The sequence below is a fragment of the Myotis lucifugus genome, unplaced genomic scaffold, assembly GCF_000147115.1.
Source record: "Myotis lucifugus unplaced genomic scaffold, Myoluc2.0 scaffold_148, whole genome shotgun sequence".
Classification (NCBI taxonomy): Eukaryota; Metazoa; Chordata; class Mammalia; order Chiroptera; family Vespertilionidae; genus Myotis; species Myotis lucifugus.
The window spans coordinates 1,974,528-2,000,420 of record NW_005871196.1 but is presented as its reverse complement, the minus strand read 5'-3'; the positions used below and the strand labels follow the sequence as shown (position 1 = coordinate 2,000,420).

Here is a 25,893-nt window from a genome sequence, read left to right as displayed (position 1 = left end):
ATTTAATCTTCACACCAATAGTCTTAAGAAAATATTAACAAATTGAATCCATAAATATACTAAGTAAATTATATTCCACACTCATGAATAAACATTTAATTGTGGAAATATTGGGAGAAGATTAATATGATTGTAATTTTCTGAAATTCTAGTAAGTTCTGATAAAATCTCTTATCAAAGCATGCTAATATCTGTCTCGAATAGCCATCACCACATTTGGTGGTGAAACATTAGTGTCATTTAGAGGACAGCAAGCAAAAATATCTACCCCATCCTCATTTTCAGACACTATTTGGGAAGTTTTAGCCAACACAAGAATGGGATTAAAATAATTAAATGGGATCATGTCCATCAACAGGAGATAAAATGGTCATAACATATAGATGCTATTAATGTACAAGCTTAAGAATGAACAAAAAAAATAATGACATCTGTCAGGGATTTGGATTCAAAATAACAGGTAGCTACAATTAAGATCTTTTATGTGCCAAGAACTGTGCTGGGGCATCATATAAATTGTTTCATTTAATTTTGATGGCAAACTCATAAGATGAATTATAAACAGAAGCTCGAAAAATTAATGATCACGATCTAAAGCTGATTCTCTTTTTTTAAAAAAATATATTTTTATTGATTTCAGAGAAGAAGGGAGAGGGAGAGAGACATAGAAACATCAAAGATGAGAGAGAATCATTGAGTGGCTGCCTCCTGCACACTGGGGATTGAGCCTGCAACCCGGGCATGTGCCCTGACCGGGAATCAAACCATGACCTCCTGGTTCACAGGTAGATGCTCAATCACTGAGCCGTGCCGGCTGGGCGTAAAGCTGATTCTATTAATGACTATGCCATATATTGCCACACTACTCTCATAATACTGTCTGCACAGACATATAAAAACCTAAAGTGATTTTAGGTTCTAGGAAAACTCTTAGCAAACGTGATGAGAGGGTAATCATAGTCATAATAAAAAACAACAAAAAATGAAATACATAGCAAAAAATAAAAGTGAGCAACCAAAAACGTATTACCTACATGATGAGCAGTGCACATTTTGTTGTTGGACCTAAAGAAGAACTCTCATATGTATGAATCTGTAAACACGAGCACACATAGTGTGTGTGTGTGTGTGTGTGTGTGTGTGTGTGTGTGTGTGTACTAACCAGATTTGGAGTTGGGATGGTCTGTGATCTTTCTACATATAATACCTATGAACACATTGGGATATGTTATTGTAAAGTGACAGAGTGTTAAAAATACTAACTTAAAAGTGTTTTTACAAGTAAAAAAAAAGACTAATCCCCAATAGAAAAGAGAGCAGAAACTATTAATAAGTAGTTCATAAGAGAAGAAATTAAAATCACCAAGTACAGAAAAAAAATTCAACTTCACTGATGAATAAACGAATGTAAGTTAAAATGACGACATGCATTGCTGAAGGGAGTATAAATTTGTACATTCTTCTGAGGAGTGATTAACAGTATGTGTGAAAGGCCTTAATATAATGATAAATTTTGGTCAAGTAATTCTAATTCTTGAAATTTTCCAATTGAAATAATTAAAGCTATGTGCAAAGAATAATTATTGCTCTGATTTTTACAATAGTGAGAAATTAGGATCATGTTAAATGCTAACATTAGGAAACTATTTAAATAAGTTATATACTATATAGTGAAAATACACAGGGATATTAAATAATGTTATAAAATATTATTTAATAACCTGGGAGAAAGTTTGCTATATTGTTAAATAGATAAAAGTAGGTTATGTACCAGTGTGAATAGTATGTCTGAATAATTTTAAGTATGTGTGTGTTATATGTGGACGGATATAAGCAAAAATGTTAACCCACATCATTTCTAAACTGATGAGGTTATGAGTAATTTTGTTTTTACTTCGATACTCAAAATTTTTTATATTTTTAAATAAGAGGTGTGGTTTTGCTAGAGTAATAGCAACAAATATTCATAAAATGTATGCAGAAAGGAAGGTTAAAAAGGAACTGTGTTTACTGCTGCCTAACGGGAGAGCAGGTGATTATTGCTTTATTTTTTGTATCTTTTTTTCTTTACTTTTATCATGCATTAATTTCAAAACCACAAAATTTAAACCACAAACTTAAAACTGAAAGGAAGAGAGGAAGAAGGTTAAAGGAATCTACTTCAAAAACTCTAGCATAGTAGAAATGCTGAAATATGTCATTCATTCACTCATTTATTCACTCACTTGACTATTGTTGACACGAAGTGCCTGCTGTGTGCCAAGCACTGTTTTCAGCAGCGGGAACACAGCGGTAAAGCAAAACAAGTATGGAATTTGCAGTATATGGTGGAGCTGACATTAAACAAATGTTCATGTGATGAAATATAATTGGAAATATAATCGGAAAGTGTATTATGCATAAGAACAGGGCTTAATGAGAATAAACCCATGGGAAGTTCATATATATATGTATATATGAAAAAAATGATATTTGGAGAAGAACTAATAGGAGATAAAGGTATACTTGGCAAAGAGAAGATGGGAGGAAGGAAGAAGCATGTAAAGGTCGTTTGTTGTCTTCAGAAACTGGGGAAGAGTTTATTGTGTAATATTTCTGATTATGTAAGACTGAGCAGAGGATTACAAGTGTGTGCACTTAAGGCAGAAGTTATAAAATAATTTTAATAATTCTGAAATTTTGCAATCATTCTAATGGGGAAAAAAGCATTAAATTACCATTAACTCCAAAGATATGTGTGAATTAACCAATGTCGATAGCAAAAATCTTTAACTGATTGTATCATTATGTATCAATTCTTAGACAGGTAATATCAGAACCTTTCTATTACCTGCAGAAGATTTAATTAGAAGTTTGTTTTGTGGAGAGGATTCATACTAAAAAAAAGAGGACTTTTCTTTTTCAGCATTAAATGAACCCACCATAGACTACGGCTTCCAGAGGCTGCAGAAAGTCATCCCAAGGCATCCTGGAGATCCTGAGAGATTAGCTAAGGTAAAACACTTCGAAAATTAACATGTGAAAACCGTCTTGTAGGATTTCAGCAAATTTAGATAAATACAGAACCTTAAATCCCTCTAAAATTAAGTTAGGTCTTGAAATTTGGCTAAGCTTTAGATACAAGATGCACATAAAATATTTACTAACTGTGAAATATAAGATGATTAATCTCTGAGGAAATATGAAATCTGAAAACTTGGGCCTATAAAACAGATACACTATGAGTATTCAGCTTATAAAACACTGCCAACTTGATGAAAATGAATAATTGTATAATTGCTTAAAACTGTAATTTCTCACTCCTTTGTATTTAAATATAATTTTATTTACACATAATTACAGGGACACATTAGTCCTCAATCAAGTATTCATTGAGGACTTACTATGTATACAGGCATTTAATGAAGTGAAAAACCCCTCCATCTACAATTTATAGGGAACGCATCACTTTTAAATGAATTTGCTTATGAAAATTATATCATAAATCTATTCCACTATTTTAGCTTTCTTTTTAAAAATACATCAATCTATTAGGTATTCAATTAATTGGGAATTAATACATTTTAACATTTATGTTTGCATTTTACGCACACACATTATAATATGCTATGCTCTGTTTTCTCTACTGTGAGTAAAATTTAAGTACCACAGTTGCTTCTACATCATACTTTTATTTCCAGTTGGAAAAATCCCCAGCCCCACTATTAAATTAGGTGATATCTGGAAAGTAGGTTAATAGCAATTTAAAAGGCTGTTAAAAACAGGAGGTGGAAAAGACAAAATGAGAGGAAAGGGATTACTGAATACCAATTCTCTCTGGTTAAAATGAACAGGGGGAAATATTATTGGAAGAATTCATCTTTATTAGAATAAAATTTTGCAGAAGGCATTGCCAAGATAATTTCAGTACTATGGACAACTCCTTGGCAAGCAGCTAAACACAGGCCAATCAATCATTTTCAGAATACTTGATTAATTAGAGAGAGTACCAGGTTTTTTAATGAAATGGCCTGGAAAGTAGTTCTTAATAAAACTTTCATTACATTATTAATTTTAACCAACTCTACCCCCGATTTGGTTGTTCTCTGTTTTGGTTGCACCACATTTTATGGATCCGTTTTATCTAGAGGAATTCCATGTAGATACATATTTATAGAGGGATTTATATGTATGATATTCTACCTCTCAAACCAAACATAGGACTTCTTGGCTAGTTATTTACATTTTAGGGGGATGTCTGGATGTTTTATTTTTATACATAATTTTCCTTTCTGTTTGCCATTTGGGGTTCTTCCTTTGCGTATACCCCACTCTTTCTTTTCTTTCTAGGAAATGCTGTTGAAAAGAGCTGCGGATCTCGTGGAGGCCCTCTACGGCACACCACACAATAACCAGGTTAGGAGCTCACATCCATACTCTATACCGCGTTTGACTCCTGATGAAATGCTCACCTCAACCTGCCACTTTGCAGGACATGATTTTACCCCCTTCTCCCCGTAGGACATCATTTTGAAGCGAGCCGCAGATATTGCTGAAGCCCTCTACAGTGTCCCCCGGAATCCCAGCCAGATCCCAGCTCTCTCCAGCTCTCCAGCTCACAGTGGCATGATGGGCATCAATTCTTATGGCAGCCAACTTGGGGTCAGCATCTCAGAGTCAACACAGGGAAATAATCAAGGTACTACCTTTCTCAGAGTCAAAATCCAAACAATTTATACATTTAGAAGGTTAGTCTGCTTGAGTGCAAGGAGCTAAAATTTGGTTTAGATACCATCAAAAGAGTGTGTCCCCAGATAAGCAATGCAATCACATACTATTGGGTTATCTCAAGATTATAAGTGGTGTATTATTAGATTTTTAGTTTTTTTGGTAACAGGTAGAATGCCTTTACCTGGAAATACTTAAGGACCAGACTGATTATTATGATTTTAGAAAAGCTTAGGCTTACTGAATCAGATTTACAGGTATTATTTGAATAAAATTTATACTTCTACCATTTTGATCATCAGACTGAATAATGGAAAGAAGCTGATTTATTGACATTATTTTTTGTTATACACAACTCTCTCTTCCTAGTAACCAAGGGTGAATAGCTTGGTTTTATTTGGCAACTTCTTTTTGTGTATTACCTCAGATACAAAAAAATAGCAACCAGTTTATACAGTTAATTGTGCTTTTACATATAAAGTATATCATGTAAATAATTTTGTCATTGAGGTTGAACGGTGCTAAATTTGTCATAAATCATTTTTAGATGTAAATATTCTTAATAATGTCTCTAACCTTGAGGTAATTTTATTTCTAATTTTGTTCACCCATTGGATGGAAACTCCTCATTTCTATGTCCAGGGTGATTTCTTGCAGAAGGGTGGGTGAGGTATATTACTTTTTTTTTCCCGAATTTTGGTTATTTCTTAAATAGTTCTAAAGACAGTTTCCTCAAAGTGGGTGACTTCAGGATAGGTTAGGTGATGTCTCTGTGCTAGGGTTTTAGAAGTATGAGGAGGACTCACTGTCCCTTCCCTTATCCCTCTTAGAGGCTGGATTTACCCAAACTCCACTGCTGATGTTTCCAAGTCTTTGGTCAAAGAACAGCACATTTTGCCCTGACTGGTTTGGCTCAGTGGATAGAGCATCGGCCTGTGGACTGAAGGGTCCCAGGTTCAATTCCGGTCAAGGGCATGTACCTGGGTTGCGGGCACATCCCCAATAGGGGGCGTGCAGGAGGCAGCTGATTGATGTTTCTCTCTCATAGATTTTTCTAACTCTCTATCCCTCTCCCTTCCTCTCTGTAAAAAAATCAATAAAATATATTTAAAAAAAAGAACAGCACATTTAAATGAGCTTATCAACACTTTTTGAATGAAAATGTTTCCCAACCCCACCCAGGGCATGCCAACAAATTTGAGCATTCCCAAAGCTGTGACATGTAGAATACTAGTGGCCCTTGAGGTGTTATCAGAATGCCTTTTCCCCACCACTCCCAGAACAGATGCTATGGTGTGTTTAATTTGGGAAGTACTAGGTTAGCAAAGTTAAATTAGTTTAGGTATTCTCTAGGTCCCTCATATGCCAATCTTCGAAGAATGGCTACAGTATGCAACATCTGCCACACTTTGACCACACAATGCTTTTCTCAGTGATACTTACTAATATCTCATAGGGCTCTAGTGTTATATGAAATATGATTTGGGAGATGTCAGTATACACTGCCATTAGTCATTCCTTGGTATGAGTTGGTGAGGTTGACTGCAAATGTAAAAGCAGATGAAGGAGGGACTGCGAGGGACATGGCCTTGGGTAGGATGGGGAAGGGAAAGGAAGTATTAAAGGATGAAGGTAAGATGCGCACTTTCCACCCCGTCCAGGATCAGGTTGGTGGTGCTCTGTAGTCTGGGCTGATGTGGATCTGTGCTGCCATGTTTGCTCTGCACTACGTGTGCGCATTGGTTCATTGACCCGGGCTTTTCTTGGTTGTCCAGGTTACATCCGCAACACAAGCAGCATCTCTCCTCGGGGCTACTCTTCCAGCTCTACCCCTCAGCAGTCTAATTACAGCACCTCCAGTAACAGTATGAATGGCTACAGCAACGTCCCCATGGCCAACCTGGGCGTTCCAGGGTCACCAGGATTTCTAAACGGCTCCCCCACAGGCTCCCCTTATGGAAGTAAGTTCCCTCTCCACTGTCTGCCTCTCCCTGTCTCTGTCCCTGGGTTTTACTGTTCAGCCTTTTGAGGGAGAGTTGCCCTCCTTCCTACATCTCACTGCCCCATGAAGGAAGAGCCCAATTCCTTTCCTTCCTGCCTTGTTCTTTTCCCTTCGCTAGACTTAGGCTCCTTTGGTTACTCCAAGTCTTGGGGCGGGGGGGTTGGGGGGACCGCGCAGATGAGGGAAGAGGAAAGAGTGTTTCCTTTTTTTAAACAGAGAAAGAGCATATGTAGCTTGTGTAGATAGAGGAGAGGAATTCAGATTCCGTGAAGGTAATGTATACTCTTCACCAGGGGTTTTCAGATGTGATGTTTTATTTAATCCTCATAAGAACTTTCTGAGGTCGGTATTATTATCCCATTGTTCCAGGTGAGGAGGTTTAGGTGCACAGCAAATCACTGACTTACCTGCGACCACACAGCTGGCATAGGGCAGGGTAATCATTTCAACATAGAAGTTATGACTTCACGTTATTCTGTGCATCCCACCAGGCTCCCTTTTTACTGTGTTACATGGCTCTCTCCTCCATCCAGAGCAGCGATTTTCAACTCCTTTCATCTTATGGCACACATAAACTAATTACTAAAACACTGCGGCACATAAAATATATATATATATTTTTTGCTGATCTGACAAAAAAAGTATAATTTTGATTCATTCAACCAGACGGCTATTGTTATGTTGGCTGTTGCCATTTTTTTATTTGACAATCTAAGGGAAAATAGGTCAGTGCCCCTGACTAAATGGTCAGGTATTGCATGTTTTTAAAATTCTTGTGGCACACTGTGTAAAAGTTGCTGTTCTAGAGAGATGGATTTGACAACTTGTGAGAGTGATACATGGAGATAAAACTTTTAAAAAATTTAAGTATGGTTGGTGTACAATATTACATTGATTTCAGACGTACAATATTTATATACCTTACAGTGTGATTACCACACCAAGTCTAGTCATCTGTCATTGTGCAAACTTATCATGGCCCAGGAATTCCACTTTTGGGTATTTAGCCAGAAAAACAAAACCACTAATTTAAAAAATATATGCACCCTTGTGTTCACTGCAGCATTATTTATAATAACCAAGATATGGAAGCAACCAGGGCCATCAATAGATGAATGGAGAGACAGAACCTCCTAATCTTGACCTATGGGCTAGCAGCAAGCTAGATGTTCCAGGAAGTTATGAAAACTCACTCAGCTTGCTTTCAGGGCTAAACTGGGAACTTACACAAGCTAAGAGAACATGTGTTTTTCAAACCTACTTAGGGGATACTTCAGGCCAGGAGAGAAGCCACCATGGAGAGTCTCAGTGATTGAGTGGGGTGTTCTTGAAATGTTAGATCCTGTGGCAGGCTTTGCAGCAGATCCTCCATTCCAGACTGGTTCCCTCATGCCAGGAACAAGGGCGCGTCAAGGTCGGCACACAGCCCCTTCCACCACAGCTCAGGAAGTGACATGCCAAGGATCTGGAGGCTGCCACTCAGCCTTTGGGTCTATGGTTCCCTATTGATACACACCCATGAATTCTTTCTGGGATATGTGTTTGACTCATCACACTCAGCACCCTACTGAATATGATAAGGACACAGCAACCAGGGAGCAGAGACAGTAGAGGTTGGTTCTTCTAGTACCACTAAAATCTGATGACATGAGTTCTGTGTTGTATGATCCAGATCAACTAGACCAGAATGAACTAGAAAAACAAACTTTTGCTTGATTTATTTCTTCGCTTTTTTTTTTTTACCTTATCTTGTTTCAAAAATGGGGGAATTGTAGTGGCCAGATGGGTATTATGAAAGTAGAAGATAGAAAATGTAAGAAACTGAGATAAAAGAAAAAATATGGATAGGAAAATTAGATGAAGCCAAGGACAGGTATGGATGCCATTCAGTCATTCAAGGGAGCCGTTATTTTGGTTCAGAGACTTACAAGATGGTAAAGCAAAGAGAGGAGCTATTTGCTATAAGCATTAGTGTCCACCGTATATTTTTAGTAGCTCAGGAGAAACTTGAATTTTCTGTTGCCAAGACCTAGTAGAGGTTTCTTCCTGCATCCTTGTGGAGAGGGGACCTGTGTGCAGAACGGAACACGTCGTCAACAGCCCCTACAAGTGGTAGAGGGCAAGAGAGCCATTATGTAAATCATGTCCCCTATCAGTGGTGACAACAATAAGAGGAATTCATAATTGCATTCCAATTTAACAGCTTATCAGGCTTGTCACATGTACAGTCCAGTCAGATCCTCACAACACCCTTATGATGTGGATATAATAATGGTAATAATTATAATTATCATAATTTCTCCTCTAAGATATTAATCATTATTAAATCACTTACTCAAGGATTGCTAATAAATAGCAAAAGCGAGACTAGAACAAGTCATCAGATCCAGAATACCAAGTTTTTAAATTATTCAATAATGTAAGAAATATTTCACATATTTATAATACATTATTAGGCTGAAACATATGAAATGAATATCACATGTTCAAGCATACATTTATGAATAAAATGTGTGTATTTGGTTGAACCATATGAAATTGTCATTTTTGTAGATCAAAATTGGTCAAGCCCTGGTTGGTGTGGCTCAGTAGGTTGGAGCATTGTCCTGTGCACCAAAGGGTGGCGGGTTCAATTATTGGTCAGGGCATATGCCCAAGTTGCAAGTTGGATCCCCAGTCCAGATGCATATGGGAGGTAACCTCTCACTTTCTCTTTCTTCCTCTCTCTCTAAAATCAATAAAAACATATACAAATGTTAAAATCAATAAAAACATATATAATAATATAGTGTGCAGTGTAAGAGAAAGTTGGGAGGGAGAGGATAGATAGATGATAGATAGATAGGTAGATAGATATACAGTCAAACATAGATTATGGATAGATAAATGAAAATGCCTGATATTTCTTTTCCATAATTCATTTGATAAGGAGGAACCCTTCCTATACCAGCAACTGACACCTTACTTTCACTACCCTTTCTTGATCACTCAATCCCATGCCACAGGAAAAATAATAAACTCAAAGTCTTCAAAGTAAACAAGACAGTGCCCTGGTTGGCATGGGTCAATGGTTAGAGCATCAACCCATACACGAAAGGGTTATGGGTTTGATTCCTGGTTGAGAGCACATACCTGGATTGCAGGTTCACTCCCTGTGGGGGGCAACCAGTTGATGTGTTTCTCTCACGTCGATGTTTCTCTCTCTCTCTCTCTCTCTCTCTCTCTCTCTCTCTCTCTCTCTCTCCCTCCCTCTCTCCTTCCCTCCCTTACACTCTCTCTAAATAGCAATGGAGAAAATATCCTCAGGTGAGGATTAACAACAACAACAAGTAAGGAAGACAGCATACACAGAATAGAAAGAGGAAGATGCCCTGCCCAACAGGAGTGGGAAACATAGCCAAGAACCTCCTCCTAGCTCCTACTGGGTGTGTGTGGTCCTTGCACCTTCATTTTCTGAGGGAGGGTCTGAAGGAGTTTCAGACTGAGAATGGGAAACCAAACAGTGCATTCATTAATTCATTACAATAAAATCCTCTATTGCTAAATTACGAAATACCCTGTGGAGTTCATCACAATAATATCTGACCTGTCTTTCTAATTTCTAACCACTAAGTCTTAACATCTCTGGCAAATACAAAAAAAGGGAAAGGATTAAAGGATTTTTATCAGTTCAGGTGCATGTGTCTGAAAACAGCATTCTATAATTTTTCATTTTATTTTTTAAACTAAAAAAAAATAGTCTGATGTGGCCAGGCCAGGCCATGGAACAATCACTTGCTAGAGACATTAAAAAGAAATAAAGCCAAGTCTTTTGGTCAAGTTGACTTACATTATGGCCAATGCAGAGTATCAAAAACCTGCATCTTTACTGCTTTTGCTCTCACACAACTTCAAAAATGGCCAAACAGATGTTTTTTCAATTTCACATACAAACTTCACTTCCTGGCGGTAGCAGTGTGTGCCAAGTTCCAGCTCAGTGCAAGTTTTTATGGCTGAATTCTAAACCCCTGACAATAGGGGGTTATAATGAAATGCTGACAGACCCCTGAGTGCCAGCAAATGCAATGGCTCGATGCAAAGGAGGATGTGTGCCCACTGAGGTCCAGCTGGGACCGTGCAAGCCAATCAATCCTTAGAAGAAGAAAAGTGGTTTTTCCCTAACTCCCCATGTTCACAGAGATTTCTGGGCCAGCAGTGCTGGCCTTTACTTTGGCCTTTATCCATAGAGAGAGATGTCCAGAGAAATTCTCAATGGTACATATGATCAACTTTCCCAAATCGGTGCACTCTGGTATCCCCAAAGATGGCCTACTCAAACTGCAACACCCAGGGCCACTTCTTCCAAAGCAGAATAGCCACCAAGCAAATCCAAAATTTTGGAACAAAATCCATAAGACAAAAATCCAACCTGTCCTCAGAGACTCCTACTTTACTCACATAGTCTTAGACCAGTGGTCGGCAAACTCATTAGTCAACAGAGCCAAATATCAACAGTACTTCTTCAAAATAGACTCACCCAGGCCGAAAACCGACTTCTGCACATGAGCCACGAAGTTTCAATCGCACTGTACGCACGCCTGCACGTGGTATTTTGTGGAAGAGCCACACTCAAGGGGCTAAAGAACCGCATGTGGCTCGAGAGCTGCAGTTTGCCGACCACAGTCTTAGACTATGCCCTGAGCCTCAATACTTTTATATTTTCAAAAATAAATATCAAGATACTTGTTATTGTAGATTATTAAATGATTTTTATAGAAAAATTGGAGCCCATGAAAATAGTTTTAAAAAGAAAACCTACTCTCACCATAAATAAAACAACATTGTTGCCCTCGCCAGTGTGATTCAGTTGGTTGGGCATCGTCATGTGCACCGAAAGGTTGCCTGTTCATTTCCCTGTCAGAGCACATGCCTGAATTGTGGGTTCGATTCCCAGTAGGGGGTGTACAAGGAGACAGCTGATCGATGTTTAGCTTTCACATTAATGTTTCTCTCTCTCCCTCTCCCTTCGTCTCTCTCTAAAACTCAATTTAAAAATTTTTTTAAAACCTTGTTAACATTTTGATATATTTCTTTTGTCTTTTTCTTCAAGAAAGAAAAAATGTCCAATTACAATAGTAACATGCTCATTATAGATAATTAGAAAAGCATGTATATGTAAAAAGGGGGAAAATGACACCTTTTATTTCTATGCAAAGATAACCACTGTTAACTTTTAAAGTACAGCCTTCCAGCCATGGATAGACACATTTTGAAAATTGCAGTGTCTGTTCTGATGCACAACTAATGATTTTCTGCCATAAGACCAGTGAAAGAGGAGAAGGAAAGTGGCAAAATTAGCCAAGTCACAGATATGAAGCTAGGCTCCGTAAAACCTGTCGATTCAGGCCTGTGTCCTACACATTAGCAGTGATGTTTGCTTTGCAAAGTTAACTACAATCAACAAGCTTTCCCCAGGAATTTGAAAATTTATTAGTCTCTGCTTTTCTGTGACAGAAGGTAAACAGAAAACCTATTTTACAGGAAGGAAAGCCTTAAATCTAAGAGAAACATTGACATCCAAGACAGCTATTGCTAAAAATTATATTATTTTTTTTTACCAAAGAAATAGAGATTTTCCATTTGTTTATTTTAATAGCTTTTACTGGTTTCTCTTACATCAAAAGTAATACCTGTTCATTGTAGAAAATTTTGAAAATATGGACAAGTAAAAGGAATAAATTTAAGAATATTCTTAATCCCATCAGTCAGAGATATGTATATCATTAAAAGTTTGGATGTAGCCCTGCTCAGGTGGCTCAATTGGTTAGAGCATCATCCTGTACACCAAAGGTTTTGGGATCGATTCCCAGTCAGGGCACATACCTGAGTTTCCTGTTTGATCCCCAGTCGGGGTGTGTATAAGAGGCAACCAATCAATGTTCCTATCTCATGTAGATGTTTCTCTCTCTCTCTCCCTCTCCCTCTCTTCCTCTCTCAATATAAACATATCTTTTGATGAGGTTAAAAAAAGTTTGGACATAAATCACATCCTGACTTTTGCTCCATATGTTTTTTAAAAAGTGGATTTGACATATATGTTATTATTTAATCTGCTTTATTAGGCATATCTTTCCATGTCATTCAATATTCTTGTCCAACATTAGTTTCCATAGTGGTCCGTTTCATGGACCTTATTGATGATCACTTCAGTTATGTCCCACTTTTTCAGAAGTATAAAAATGCCCTTGGATCTAGTTTTTGCACATTTATGATTATTCCCTTGCAGTTAACTTCTAGAAATTAAATTGCTGGGCTAAAAAATATGCACATTTAAAATCACAAATACCTTGGTACTTATTGCCAAAGTCCCTCCAGAGAGGTCACTGCCCCTTAGGAAAGGACCTAATTCCCTGCCCTGTTAATTTCTTCTTAATCTTTACCAATTTGATAACTGGAAAACAACAGCTCAGTACTGTTTTAATTTGCATTTGATTACGAATCAGTGTGAACATTTATAAGTCTATGAAGGTCTTTTGGTCATTTTCATTTTTCACTCTGTGACTTCCCTTTTGGTGTCCTTTGCCCATTTTTCTTTTGGGATGTTTTTCATTTTCTAATTAATTTACAAAAGCTTATTAGCTATTGAGGATTTAAACACATCTGATAATTATCACAAATATTTCTGCTAATTTGTCGTTTGCCTTTTCTGTGTGTGTTACAGAAGTTTTTTGTCCTGTAGCAAATCTATCTCCTGCCATTTTATGTAGACTTGAGGGTTGAAAGGATTATGTAAATTATATAACCTTCCTAATTTTTCCACTAGCACCTTTATAATTTCGTTTTTGCAAATAACTCTTTAATGCACTGAGATTTACTTTAGAGTTTAACATGAGGAAGCACTCTAAATTTAGTCTCCAAATGGTAGTGTATGGTTCCCAAGCATTTATTTCCACACTAATTTGAAATGTCACCTTTATTAAATTTTAATTCTCATATATATATACTCAGGTCTGTTTCTGGACTCTATTTTCTCCAAGGAGTTGTCTAACTATATTTATGCTAGTATAACACTTATTTCATTGATGTAGATTTATTATAACTCTTAATATGTTAAGATAAATGCCTCCTTACTACTTCAAAAATTTTTATACAAAACTTTCTGGTTCCTGTAGTGTTGTTTCTTTAAACAGATAAACATAGAAATTATGTTTGTTGACCCTTACAAATTAAAATTCCTTTTAAGATTTTTATTATATTTGCATTAAATTTAAAACTAATTTGGATATTTAAAAAATATTTTGAGTGGGCATGGTATAGTGCTCTGCTTATTCAACTCTCAACAATTCTTTTATGCCATTTAGTAAAACTTCAGGTGACTCCCCTTCCACTGAGAGGCAGTCACATTTGATCTAATCAACCCATTTTAGGTTGGATCTGTTATGAGAAAAGAAATATTTGTAAAAGTGAGTCATATGTTGAATGGAAAATGGAATTGCACACACAGGTGTGTGTGTGTGTGTGTGTGTGTGTGTGTGTTTGTGTGTGTGTGTCTAATTCACATTATAACCGCCCCCCTCTGCTGTGGGGTATGAGGGGAGGTTCTCCATTGCAGACATAGAGATCAAGGCGCCATTTTGGAGCCTGCATGGGTCACACAGTATGGCAGGGATTGGACTGTGGTCAGAGTCAGGGCCTCTTGAGTCTCAGTTTTCTCCAGCCTCTAATTCTGTGCCTCGAAGAAAGGAGAGAGGTTCCCTCTCTTCCTTGATCCAACACACATTTTATTGTTGCTAAAAACAAGATGAGAAGAGGAGATTTTGCTTGGAACTATGACTAGGACTCACTCCCAGTGCTTAATCCTGTCCCTATCCTCCGACACCAGGGTAGCCCCATCTCTTCTTTATTTTCATCTTTAAGTATTACATGAGATTCTTCTGGGACTTTGTCTTCTTTTCCAGCTTTTTAAAAAAATTCATATTACTTGAGAAAAGACAGAAGTATACCCAGATGCTTCCTTCTGCATAGCTCTTTAAATCAGGACTACCTAAGGATAAACAGTTTTTAGATAAATCATTTTTAGTGAAAACTTGGTATGCAGTGTGGCTATAAAAAACATATTGGAGATATGCTGTATGACTGCATTATACTACATGCAAATGTGTGAATGTAGACTAAAGTAGATCTTTATAATGAGAGAGGGGAAAGTGATATGGAGTCTTACATAGGACCTCAGAACATTTGACCTTCAATTCACCTTATACTTGTTCTTTGAACCATAAGTCACACTCATGTCCTAACTTTCAAAATTTAATTGTGGAGAGGCTGGGCCACTGAAGATCCGAAGCAGAAGTTAGTTAGCACGCCAGCCTTTATTGTGGGCTTTGCTATGGGGTTTTCTAGTAATTCTTTTACCAAGTTATATGATTTTGACAGTTCAGAATTCTGGAGAGGATGCTAAAAGGAGTCCATGAAGCTTGGCCTTCTATTATAAATGCTATATCGAACAATTTGACCCATGTGAATATCAGTTTACCCCTTTCTTGAGCAAGTTACACATAGAAGATAAAATTAAGACTACCTAGGGATAAGCAGCTTTAGATAAATCATTAATCTGGCCAGTGTGGCTTCATTGGTTGGAGTGTTGTCCCATACACTGAAAGGTCATGGGTTCAATTACTGGTCAGGGCAAATACCCAGGTTGGGTGTGTACAGGACCGGTATTTCTCTCTCACATCAATGTTTTTCTCTTTCCTCCCTTCCTCTCTATCTAAAATCAATAAAAAGATATTCTTGGGTGAGGATTTTTTAAAAATTATCTTCTTGTGTGATGTAACTTGGAGTATCTGACGTTAAGAGGTGGGGCACTTTATTGTGTAAATTGACTTTATTTTATTTTTTGAAGTTACAACATTTAGCTTTTGGCTTCCTTTAAGTAATTTTAACATTAATATTGGTGTTTTTCCTTCACATTACATCAGAGGAGGCTGACTCACAGCTTTATTTCCCAGGAGCTCTGCAAGTAGAGGGAGAGGGAAGTAATCTCCTAAATGTTAATAAACTTTTACATTTAATGAGGAAGTGGCCCATAGAGATGTCACTCTTCGAGAAGATGTTACCCCATACCTCAAAACTCGGGAGCCCTGAGAATTGCCAGGGAAGTAGATAGCTCCCAGACAGGACTTATTTTAGGGAGAAAAAGAGGTTTCCATTCTCGAGTAGATTTGGTGATTTTTCGGATCTTGGTCTCAGTCTTCTCTTGTTGAGCTTCTACTCATGAATTAAGACCTATCATAATATCACATCCTGCTGATGCCTTCCTGACTCTCCCAGGCAGAGGGGCACTCTACCCGCTAGGTCTGCTTAGCTGTGTATGTTCCTCCAATTAAATTATCACCCTCTTGGTTGTTCTCCTTGTCTATTGCTCAGGGCAGGGGCATTGTCACATTCAACATTTTTAAATCCCTGGAATCTGGAACAATACCTGGAATGAATTAGTCATTTCTCAATAACTGTGTAGGCTTATATGCACTGAAGAAAGGACTTCTCCATATGTCTCTCTCTAAAAGAAGATTGTGCATTTGCTTTCCAGTCATGTCATCCAGCCCCACTGTTGGATCGTCCAGCACGTCTTCCATCCTCCCATTTTCCTCTTCAGTCTTTCCTGCTGTCAAACAGAAGAGTGCCTTTGCCCCTGTCATCAGGCCCCAAGGCTCCCCTTCGCCCGCCTGCTCCAGTGGCAATGGGAATGGATTCAGAGGTAAGCCAAGGCCCCACGCCGGGAGTAAGTATGGTACATGTGCCACCGGCCAGCAGAGTAAGAGCAAACTGCACGGCCTTATGCTGTGTCTCTAGCCAATTTACTTACAAAGAGATGCTTTGTTGTTTTCATGGTGGTACGTGGATGGCTTTACACCTGGGCTAGTACTCCATTCAAGAGCAAGATGGGGGAAACCAGAAGTTGAACAACTTTGCATGATCACAGAATTAACTGGTAGAGCCAAACATACCCTCCAGGGGTGGCTGGACTCCCCACACCTTGGCTTTTCACTATTTCCTAGTAGAGGTCTGATCACCAGGTTGGATGCTACATGGTGATGACCACTTACCTACTCGTCTAACCATCTGCAGTGCGTACACATTCCCTTGGCACAAATGCACAGGCTCCCTCAGGAGCACCAGCCAGGTCTGAGAGTTCTGGCGATGTGCTAGTCAAATTGATAGCAGGTGCCTGATTGGGGTGTTGTAGAGAAGGAAGAAAAAAAGATACTGTGTCTAAGAACAAAAACCGATCACCCATCAAACCCATTTTGAGCAATGTCTTAAAATCTAATATGACATGACGTAACACAAATGTGATGAGTACATGAGAATCTAATCATCTCAGTGTGAATGGGAGGCAGCTGACGGCAAAAGAACAAATTGGAAACTGCTGAATGTTGTGGATCCTGACGACCCACATTATTTTTAGGCTGTTCCCCATGTCTTGACATGAAAACATGCATGACCAGCAGTGTTGAATGAAACCAAAGCAGGCAGAGGTTTGGTTAACCCTTCGTGGATCAAGGCCTCTGCAGTCAGCAGAGACTTGGATGACCTGTGCTATCCCTGGGACGGCATCTGCCTAGGGTAGTGGTTCTCAACCTTCTGGCCCTTTAAATACAGTTCCTCATGTTGTGACCCAACCATAAAATTATTTTCGTTGCTACTTCATAACTGTAATGTTGCTACTGTTATGAATTGTAATGTAAATATCTGATATGCAGGATGGTCTTAGGCGACCCCTGGGAAAGGGTCGTTCGACCGCCAAAGGGATCGAGACCCAAAGGTTGAGAACCACTTGCCTAGGGGCTTTATGATAGTGAATGGCTTCCTGATCCTTTGGGGACACCTGTGAGGTTTCATCGCGGGCTGTGTTTGAGCAGAACTCTGGAAGGTGTGTTAGGTTTCTCTCCCTTCCTACCATCAGAGGCGATGGTGTCTCTTCGAAGTCAAGTGACTTAACAGAGAAACTGTCAAATGAGAACTAAAAGCCCAGCACTTACAAGAGTCCCTGAAAATTCTTTTTCTTCTAACTAGACAAAGCCATTGCACCTACATGCCACCTAACATGTGAAGAGTTGGAAACATCTGTGTATTTGAGGGAAATATATATATATATGTTTATCCAGGTATCTGATTCATAGAGAAACAGGCTCATCTTATAGCTAAGTGTCTCCACATGCCCATCTTTTATCAAAGTAGTGGTTTCCATCCCATTGCTAGGCCGTGTTTAGAACCTTTTCCATGATGGCTTTGTCTTCAGACTTGGACATGACAACAATTGCTGAATATTTGCTGTATCTTCCCCTTCTCCATGGCCACTCCAGTGATGATGTCTCCCCTTTCCATGTTCTCTGATTTTAGTCATGTCCCTTAAACCAAGTGGGGGCCACACAGGTCTCATTGGGGAAGTATAGTGTGAGAGGCTCAAGAAAAGCTAAGGAGGACTGCAGGTGTGGGAGGAAGATGGAGGGATGTGGTCCTTTCCTCCTTCCAGGCAACTCTTGCAAATATTTTCAGTTTCACTTTGAGGGGGAAAAGTATAACTTGATTTCCCCTTGCCACCCTGCCCCCCCGCCTCTCTCACAAACCATAGAGTTGGGGAAGTAGAGCTGGTTGTTCAGATATTCCGCATCTGTTCTGTCCAGGGAGGCCCACCTGTGTGGCCCACCCAACTCTTAGCTCGAAGCCAAGATGAATTTTTCACTGGCTCCCATGTCCTGGGATCTCCTCCCTGCCTATGGGTGTATACCCAAGGCTCCCTGTGGTGTTACCCAGTCAGGGTTGAGTTGGCTCAAAGAGTTGGAAAAGTTTGTGTGGGTCTTAGGGAGGCTTTCCTGTTGGGACAACAGCAGCAAAATAGCCAGGAGACCCTCTCTAGGGTCCTCAGCTGTGTGAGCTGCTTCTCACCACAGGTTAGAATGCTTAGGCTGAGAGAGTGGCTGAGGTGCACATTCTTTTTTTGTAAAAATATTTTTATTGAATTTATTGGGGTTACTTTGGTCAATAAAATTATATAGGTTTCAAGTGTACAATTTTATAGTACATGATCTGTATATGGTATTGTGTGAGCTGCACAATCTTGATCTTGTCTTTAGGAGTGACAATTTAGTTGGTTACATGTAGGCACAGGCTTTGGGTTCTGGTTTCATTTCTATAGAATTACAATGAGGTCTTTAGCCTCTTTTGGATTCTACAATTTCCTCCAAAATTTTCTGGTGATTTGAACCTTAGAAGAAGGAGGAGGGCAGGGAGGGAAGGAGAAGAGAAGCACTTAAATTAGGATTGTAGACAGTAGTAAAAATTATGAAAATAGAAAGTAATGTGTGGAGAAATAAAAGAGAATGCTGAGGAGAACCTCAAGGGATATCAGCCATTGGAAGAACACTAGACTTTATCAGAGTTCTAGCTCAGCTCTCTTCCAGGCTATGTGAATCTATACAAATCATCATCATCTGAGAGCCTCAGTTCTTAGGCTGTTAAATAGAAAAGCTCAAAGCTATCTACAAGGGTTGTTGTGAAGTGATCTGTGTAAAGATCAGGAATGGTAAGGGACATTTCACACAGACCAGCAGAGAGAAGGCTGGGATTGACAAAGGATGCCTTTCAGAGGCCTTGACCCCCCACTCTTTCTCATGTTGGAGCCAGTGAGAAGCACAAGGCTCAACATTACAATGTCCATTGATGCGGACAAGGTTAAAACCAAGCTGACATTGAATGTACTACCCGCAGTCATCAAAGGAAGGAATCTGGGATTGCAAGGACACTTCATATCTTCAGAGACAGACGGTGGGAGAGTGAAAATAGGTCTAAGGTGGTTGGGCGATCACAGGCTGATGGAAAGGTTCTTCTCTAGCTTGTAAGATGAGATGTTCTTAATCATCTGCAGAGGACATGTGCGACTAATGCCCTCTAATACTTGCTGACCTTCACTGAGCATCGCTAAGCACCACGTGCAAGACACTGAACCAAACACTTCTCATGAATTGTCTTGTTCAAGCCTCCCATGTGACCCAAGGGGAAGGCCACACCGTTAGCACCATGTTCAGTGAAGTAGCTGCCCAAGGCCACAGAGCAAGTGACCGATGACTCGACCTAGACATTTTGCCTCTAGAACTGGTGCTCAGACAGCCCACTGTCTCTCTGGGGACAAGAATAGTGCAATTCCTCTCTCACCTTTCACCCATGCTTACTCCTCACCTGGACCGAAGAGGGATTATTGCTTTCCCATGAAATGCCAAAGGTCAAAAAATTGGACAACATGCCGTTAAGCCATTTCCCTCCTCCCCCACGAAAATGCTTACTTTTTTTCTCCAATGAACTTCTGCTTTCTGTCTATTGGCTATGGTTTCTACCAGCAAATAGTCAGGGTCACCATGCAGCAGAGATCTAGCCCACCAATGCCCAACATGAGACTAGGAAGAAGGAAAAATACGTAAAGTCTGTATTCTTCCGGCAAGCAGTAGAGCTGGTTCTTTGAGTGACTCTGCCCTTTTAGTAAGCTTTGTAGGTAACTCTCTGAGGTCCTAAAAAAAGGAAGGGGCTGATGAGTTTTGAGTGCAATAGACAAGTTCAAGTTGAAACCTTGAGCCAGATTCCTTCTACCAGAGAGCTATACATGTAGTGTCATTGTCCCACCCTCCACCTCATCTCTCAGGCATTTACAGTTGATGAGTACAGAGTGTCAAGATAATATTATGCACTAGGCACCTGATTCATTTTCCAGCTCCCTCCAGGAAAAAAAATAAAATAAGAAAACCTCCTACACTCTAGGATAATTACCAGGGTTGCTGTGTCTCCAAATCATCAGGGAGTGTCCAGAATTGAACTGCCTTTATTGAAAAGTTACATTGATTCGATATATAGTAATACAGGCAAAAATAATTAAGGTTTTGCTAGCTGTGTAAGACCTTAATCCAGATCTCACAAGCATTCAATAAAGGCTGTATGGGCAGGGAAATATACGGCTGACAATTTTGCCCAAGAAGACTAGCTGGTATGAGAGGAAGCGCAGAAGGAGAGGGTGGAAGGGAGGGAGGAGTGGAGACAGAGAGAAGGGGGAGTAGGAACAGAAAGGGGAAGAGGAGGAGATGGAAGACAGAGGTGTATTGGGGAAAGCAGGAAGAATTTTGTCCATTTGCTTATAAGCTCAGTAAGCACCGCTTAGCAAAATGCTTTTATGCTAATTGATAAGCCCTAGAAGAGATATAGACGATATAGCTAAAGGATCAAATTCTAGATATAGTTTGAAGATTTAATGCAAGAAAATGATTCTGCCAGTTTCCAAGAATGTGAAAAATCTATGGGTTTATCACCTGAACGCCAAGGCCAGGGGGGTGCATCTCTGTGTGACTTCTCTACACTGTGCTGATGCTGCTTTATCTCCCACCTCAAGGGAAAGGCTTGGACCTGATGCCACCCAGACAGGCTGTCCACATCCTCTTGACTACATGGAGGAGACGTTGCACACTGTGCTTGGGCGGGGGATGAAGAGTGGAGGTTGGAGGGACTCCCAAATTAGGAACTAAATTAAGTCCTCTATTCCAGTGGATCAGCATTTAGTAGTGACCGAGCATCACAGGGCAGCAGTGAGCACCAAAGGAAGATGAGCTCGTTAGGGGAAAAGCTAATCAAATTTCAGCTAGAATGGGTAGAAACCTAGGATGGATAGGAAGTCTGACTTGTTATAAATGATGCCTCATAAGTAACTCAATAGATTCAGCCCCTGGAGCATTCTTTCCTGTTCCAACTAAGTGGGTCTGGAACTGTATAATCTAGAAATTATTTTAGTCTAATAATGAAAAATATGTCATACATATAGTACAATTTAGTTTACATGTTTATATCCACCATGTCATGTGCACAACCCATTAATATAAAAGAAAACATAACTCTTGGCCTCCCAGGCAAAACTTCAACAAGCTTTGCTTGTACTTAGTGATCAGGAAGGTTTGGGACCTCTGTAGGCTTTCTGCTAGACCAAACCTGATACCATCTCTCTGGATTGCATCAGACCTGTCAGTCCCATCGCCTGCCCCCTCTCTGGGTTATAGCCTTCAATGTAAAAAACCTCAGAGACTCATTCCTGTGTCCGTCTTTCCTTGCAGCCATGACCGGACTTGTCGTGCCCCCGATGTAAAGAAGAGGAAGAGCTGCTTTCTTATAGCACAAAACTACTTACTCTGATGGACCAACAATGAAGAAAGCACTATTAGGTCTTTGGGGAGAGTTGTGCCCCCCAAATGAACGGATGGACAGATTTGGGTATACGAGGAGCTGCTTGTTACCTGGTCTCTCCTTCCTTGTGTAGCTCTGATGGTGGCTATACAAACTGACCCTCTTGGGGACAAGGACAAAAGATGTCATTGACGTAGTCAGTGCTAAAAGCAGAAATGCAATTCTTTGTTATGAACATTATAAGAACCACCTTCCTATGTTTGTAAAATATTTAAAAAAATTGGCAAACAATTCAAGCTTAATATTTTGGATACTATTTGTTTTTCTTTGTAGGAAAAAAAAGTTGAAAGTTTCTATTTTCTATGAAGCCTTTCAGATACCAATTTAGTTTATGCAGAAAAAAACTGAACAAAACAGGGTACCAGCATGGAAGACTTTCTTAAAATGAAACCCGAATTGAATGACATGTTGTTGTATGTGTGTTTGCTTATAGTTTAATCTCTTTAAAAAAAGGGAAAAATTTAAAATGTTTTACAATTATTTAAATAAATAAACGTGTAACTTATTGTAAGTAGAGGTAGAAATTAAGACCTTTTTGGAAGAGAGGAAGTTCTCTTTCTGATGTAAAATGAAACTGATGCAAACATGTAGTAACAAGTTTAAAAGATGTGTGATTATTACTGCAGTTACTTACTAGACTCTTTCCCCCCATCCTGCATCCCCTCTTTTTCCATCATTTTATTGACCCATGGGCAAGAACAGGTACCTGATGTAGATTCCTACAGAACAGCCCAACAGAAACAAAGATTCAAATCCATGCAAATACAAAACACTCAAGCCCACAAATTCATTCCCATCCCCATCTGCTTTCTAAATAGTCTACAAGTCCCTTTTAGTATTCACTCTGTGTGAAATTAAAAACAAAAACAAAAACAAAAAAACTTATATTAGCTTTCAACATTGTCCCTTGAGCAGTGCAGAGAATTCCCAAGTTTTAGTGCATCCCAGCTTTTCACCGCAGGGAACGAAGTCTCACCTGAAAGAAGAGCCAAAGCCACGTGACTTCCCCCACCCAGCCGCCCTTGGGTCTTCACAGAGCCACGCACTCCCTCCTCTTGGGTCCCCTGGCTCAGCACTGAGGTAGAAGCCCCACAGAACTTCAGAAACAGGTGAATCTGTTCCTTGTACTCTTAGAATGTCAAGTCCTTTCTTCTCTCTTTAGATTTCCCCTCTCACGGCATTAAACTCTTTAAAAAAGTATGTATCCAACTTGACACAGTTTCCAGGCCATGAATGGGATGGGGTATGAAGAGAAATGTTAAAAGCCCTAAATCCTTCTCCTGGTGTTAAAAAAAAAATGGAAACCCAGATTTTTAGCAGGGTCAGAGATTGGGGACATCTGTGTCCCAGGCAGCCCAGTTACCCAGGGCTGCGGTGGGCTGTCCGTAGTTCTGGGAGTGGCTCTGAGGGGGAGAAACATTGCAGGAGCCTCTGTGATCCTGGGGATGCATCCAGACTTATTTGGATTGCCAATAAGGATCTCATTTTTTTCCAGGTCAGGGTTTTCCTTGTTGACTCATTGGCACACAATATCGTCTATACACAGACTCCGGTTTGGGTTTCTAACATTAGAAATTGATGCAGCTCTCATGGAAAAACACCTTTAGTGCATCTGAGCCAATTTTAGATGATACATGCCCACAGCTACTCAACCCCATCAGTCTTATTTTCCTGTAATCTATTCTGGAATTACCCAATATGACCCAAATATTATTTCTATGCACAGGAGAATCCAAGGTTTTGGAGACCTGACATGCTCATAACTTTTGCTGACAGTCCCTCACAGTCAGGGCTTGAAGCGCCAAAATATAGGGAAACACACGAGAGAAAGTTCCCTAGTGAAAAATCGTATGGGAGGGGAAAGTGTGTAGAACACAAACATTACCATCCAGAAGGGAAGGCAGAACAAACTCAAGCATGTCTAGACCTGGATTTGAGCCAATCCAACATAAGGAAATGTTTTTTTAAAGTAGCATTGCTTTTAGAATCTGTGAATTTTGCTCTTGCATGAAGATGAGTGCAGTACTGTCTTCAAAATGATTGTAGAATTTGTTGGTAGCTTTACACCGAAAAAAAAATGTGTGTAACTAAATACCAGACACCTTGACCATTCAGCTAGAACCTTGGCAGCAACAGATTTATTTAATTGTATAAATGTGTGTAAGGATTATTTTTAGTGTACTAATAAATTTCAAACAAAGCTACTCTGTCCTGTTTAGTCATTGCTGTTGAATCATTCTGGTCCCAGGTTATTTTTGTGCCACTTGGAAGACAAGTATTTCTATAGGTAACTACAAGTTCTATCCTATCTTTATAAGAGGAGCTGTGTAAGATTTTTTATTTAAAGGGACAATTTACTTCATTATTTATCTCACTTTTTTTTGTTATAACATCGTATTTTCCCCAGTTTTTCTTTGCACATTTCAATATGCATGGTTTAAAAACCATTATCTTCTCTACCTTTTGTACAGTAAGGTCTCATTTTCAAACTGTATAGTTACCTTTTTCTCATTTTGCTTTGTCAGTTATATACGGTATAAAGTTGCTATGCACAGAGCTTTTTGTAAAGACAGCTTTTTTGTTTACTGTTTTTAATGGTCTTACTTATGAAAGAATATCTTGTTTGTAAAATGAATATGCCTACTTCAGTTTTAAACTTTAAATTATCCTAACAAAAAATAAAATTTTTGTACTGTAAAAATGTTTGGAACATTGCCTTGTTTTTTGAAATGGGAAAAACTTTAAGTTTGGGTTTTTTTCCTTAACTTTGTAGATTTTCTCATAACTGCTAGTCCCTGAGCTCTGGTTGAGGAAATCTTACTGTAGCTTTTGCTTACATGGCAAGTGTTCTAAGGAACTCACATAGAGGAGAGAATATGTTTGACTTTAGATAATTTTCTGTATGTATTTATCTATATATCCACCAGTCAAATTCCTTCATAAAAACTCAAATGATCCTAACTCCTATGTAGGGCTTTTGTTATGCGGAATTATTGAGGTATGTGGGTGGTCTACTTCAATTTGAAAGGGTTTGCTGAACAAATGTTATAACTTATCCATCAAACACTGAGGAAAGAATTGGAAGTTGGCCACAAAAACTTGATGCCGATTCTTTTTAAAAAAATGTTTTTATTGATTTCAGAGAGGAAGGGAGATGGAGATAGAAACATCGATGATTAGAGAATCATTGATTGGCTGCCTCCTACACACACACACCCTCCCCTCCACTGGGGATCAAGCCTGCAACCCGGGTATATGCCCTGACTGGGAATCAAACTGTGACCTCCTAGTTCATGGGTCAATGCTTAACCACTGAGCAAAACTGGCCAGGCTTGATGCCTGTTCTTAAACCATAGGAAGAGAGGAAGACACGTGTTCCTGGAAGGAAATAGTCTATGGAAAAGGACTCACACAGAAAGGTAGAAGGGCTGTAGGAGCTCAGAGGAGACGATACTTTCAGAAGGTTGGAGTGGTCAGAGAAGTTTCCAAGGGGAAGAGTGGGCTGAAGCAGGCTTTCAAAAAATGGTAGTAATTTTGCAGTAGATGTTGGCAATGAGCACTGCAGATGGGAAGGCCATTGTGAACAAAGACATGTAAAGGGAAATTCACAAAGCACATTTAAGAGAATGTGATCCTAAATATGAATTTCAATCAGACTATTCACAAACATACTTATAATTGGGTTATCTCATTTCTCTCTACAAAGATACAGATATCCACATAGATTGTTTTCCTTGTATAAGTGGGTGAGATGCCATTAGTAGGCACTAATCTGAGAAAGCCACTGTAGTTTTGTTTTTCTCTGTGGAGACTAACTCTGCCTAGATTGTGCTTCCCCTGGATCTTTGCATGACTCATGTCTTGTCATCCTTCAGGCCTCAGGTTAAGTATCATCTACTCAGGGAAACCTTGGCTGACCTCTGACTATG

The 25,893-nt window shown here is 39.2% G+C and overlaps 1 protein-coding gene across 3 annotated transcripts in view; it reads left to right on the top strand.

Moving 5' to 3' along the window:
* The window catches only part of EBF2 (early B cell factor 2), a 192,930-nt gene extending 170,515 nt beyond the window's left edge, over nt 1-22,415 (top strand). For 2 of the 3 annotated variants that reach the window (XM_023759117.1, XM_006095016.3), the window contains 6 exons: nt 2,906-2,994; nt 4,330-4,395; nt 4,501-4,678; nt 6,483-6,668; nt 16,278-16,445; nt 21,835-22,415. In XM_023759117.1, the coding sequence (XP_023614885.1) occupies nt 2,906-2,994; nt 4,330-4,395; nt 4,501-4,678; nt 6,483-6,668; nt 16,278-16,445; nt 21,835-21,866 (719 nt within the window). In that variant the 3' untranslated portion in view covers nt 21,867-22,415. Of the gene's footprint in view, nt 1-2,905; nt 2,995-4,329; nt 4,396-4,500; nt 4,679-5,445; nt 5,449-6,482; nt 6,669-16,277; nt 16,446-21,834 lie in introns of all 3 variants that reach the window. The other variant, XM_023759118.1, reaches the window with a different exon arrangement.
* The last annotated feature ends 3,478 nt before the right edge of the window (nt 22,416-25,893 follow it).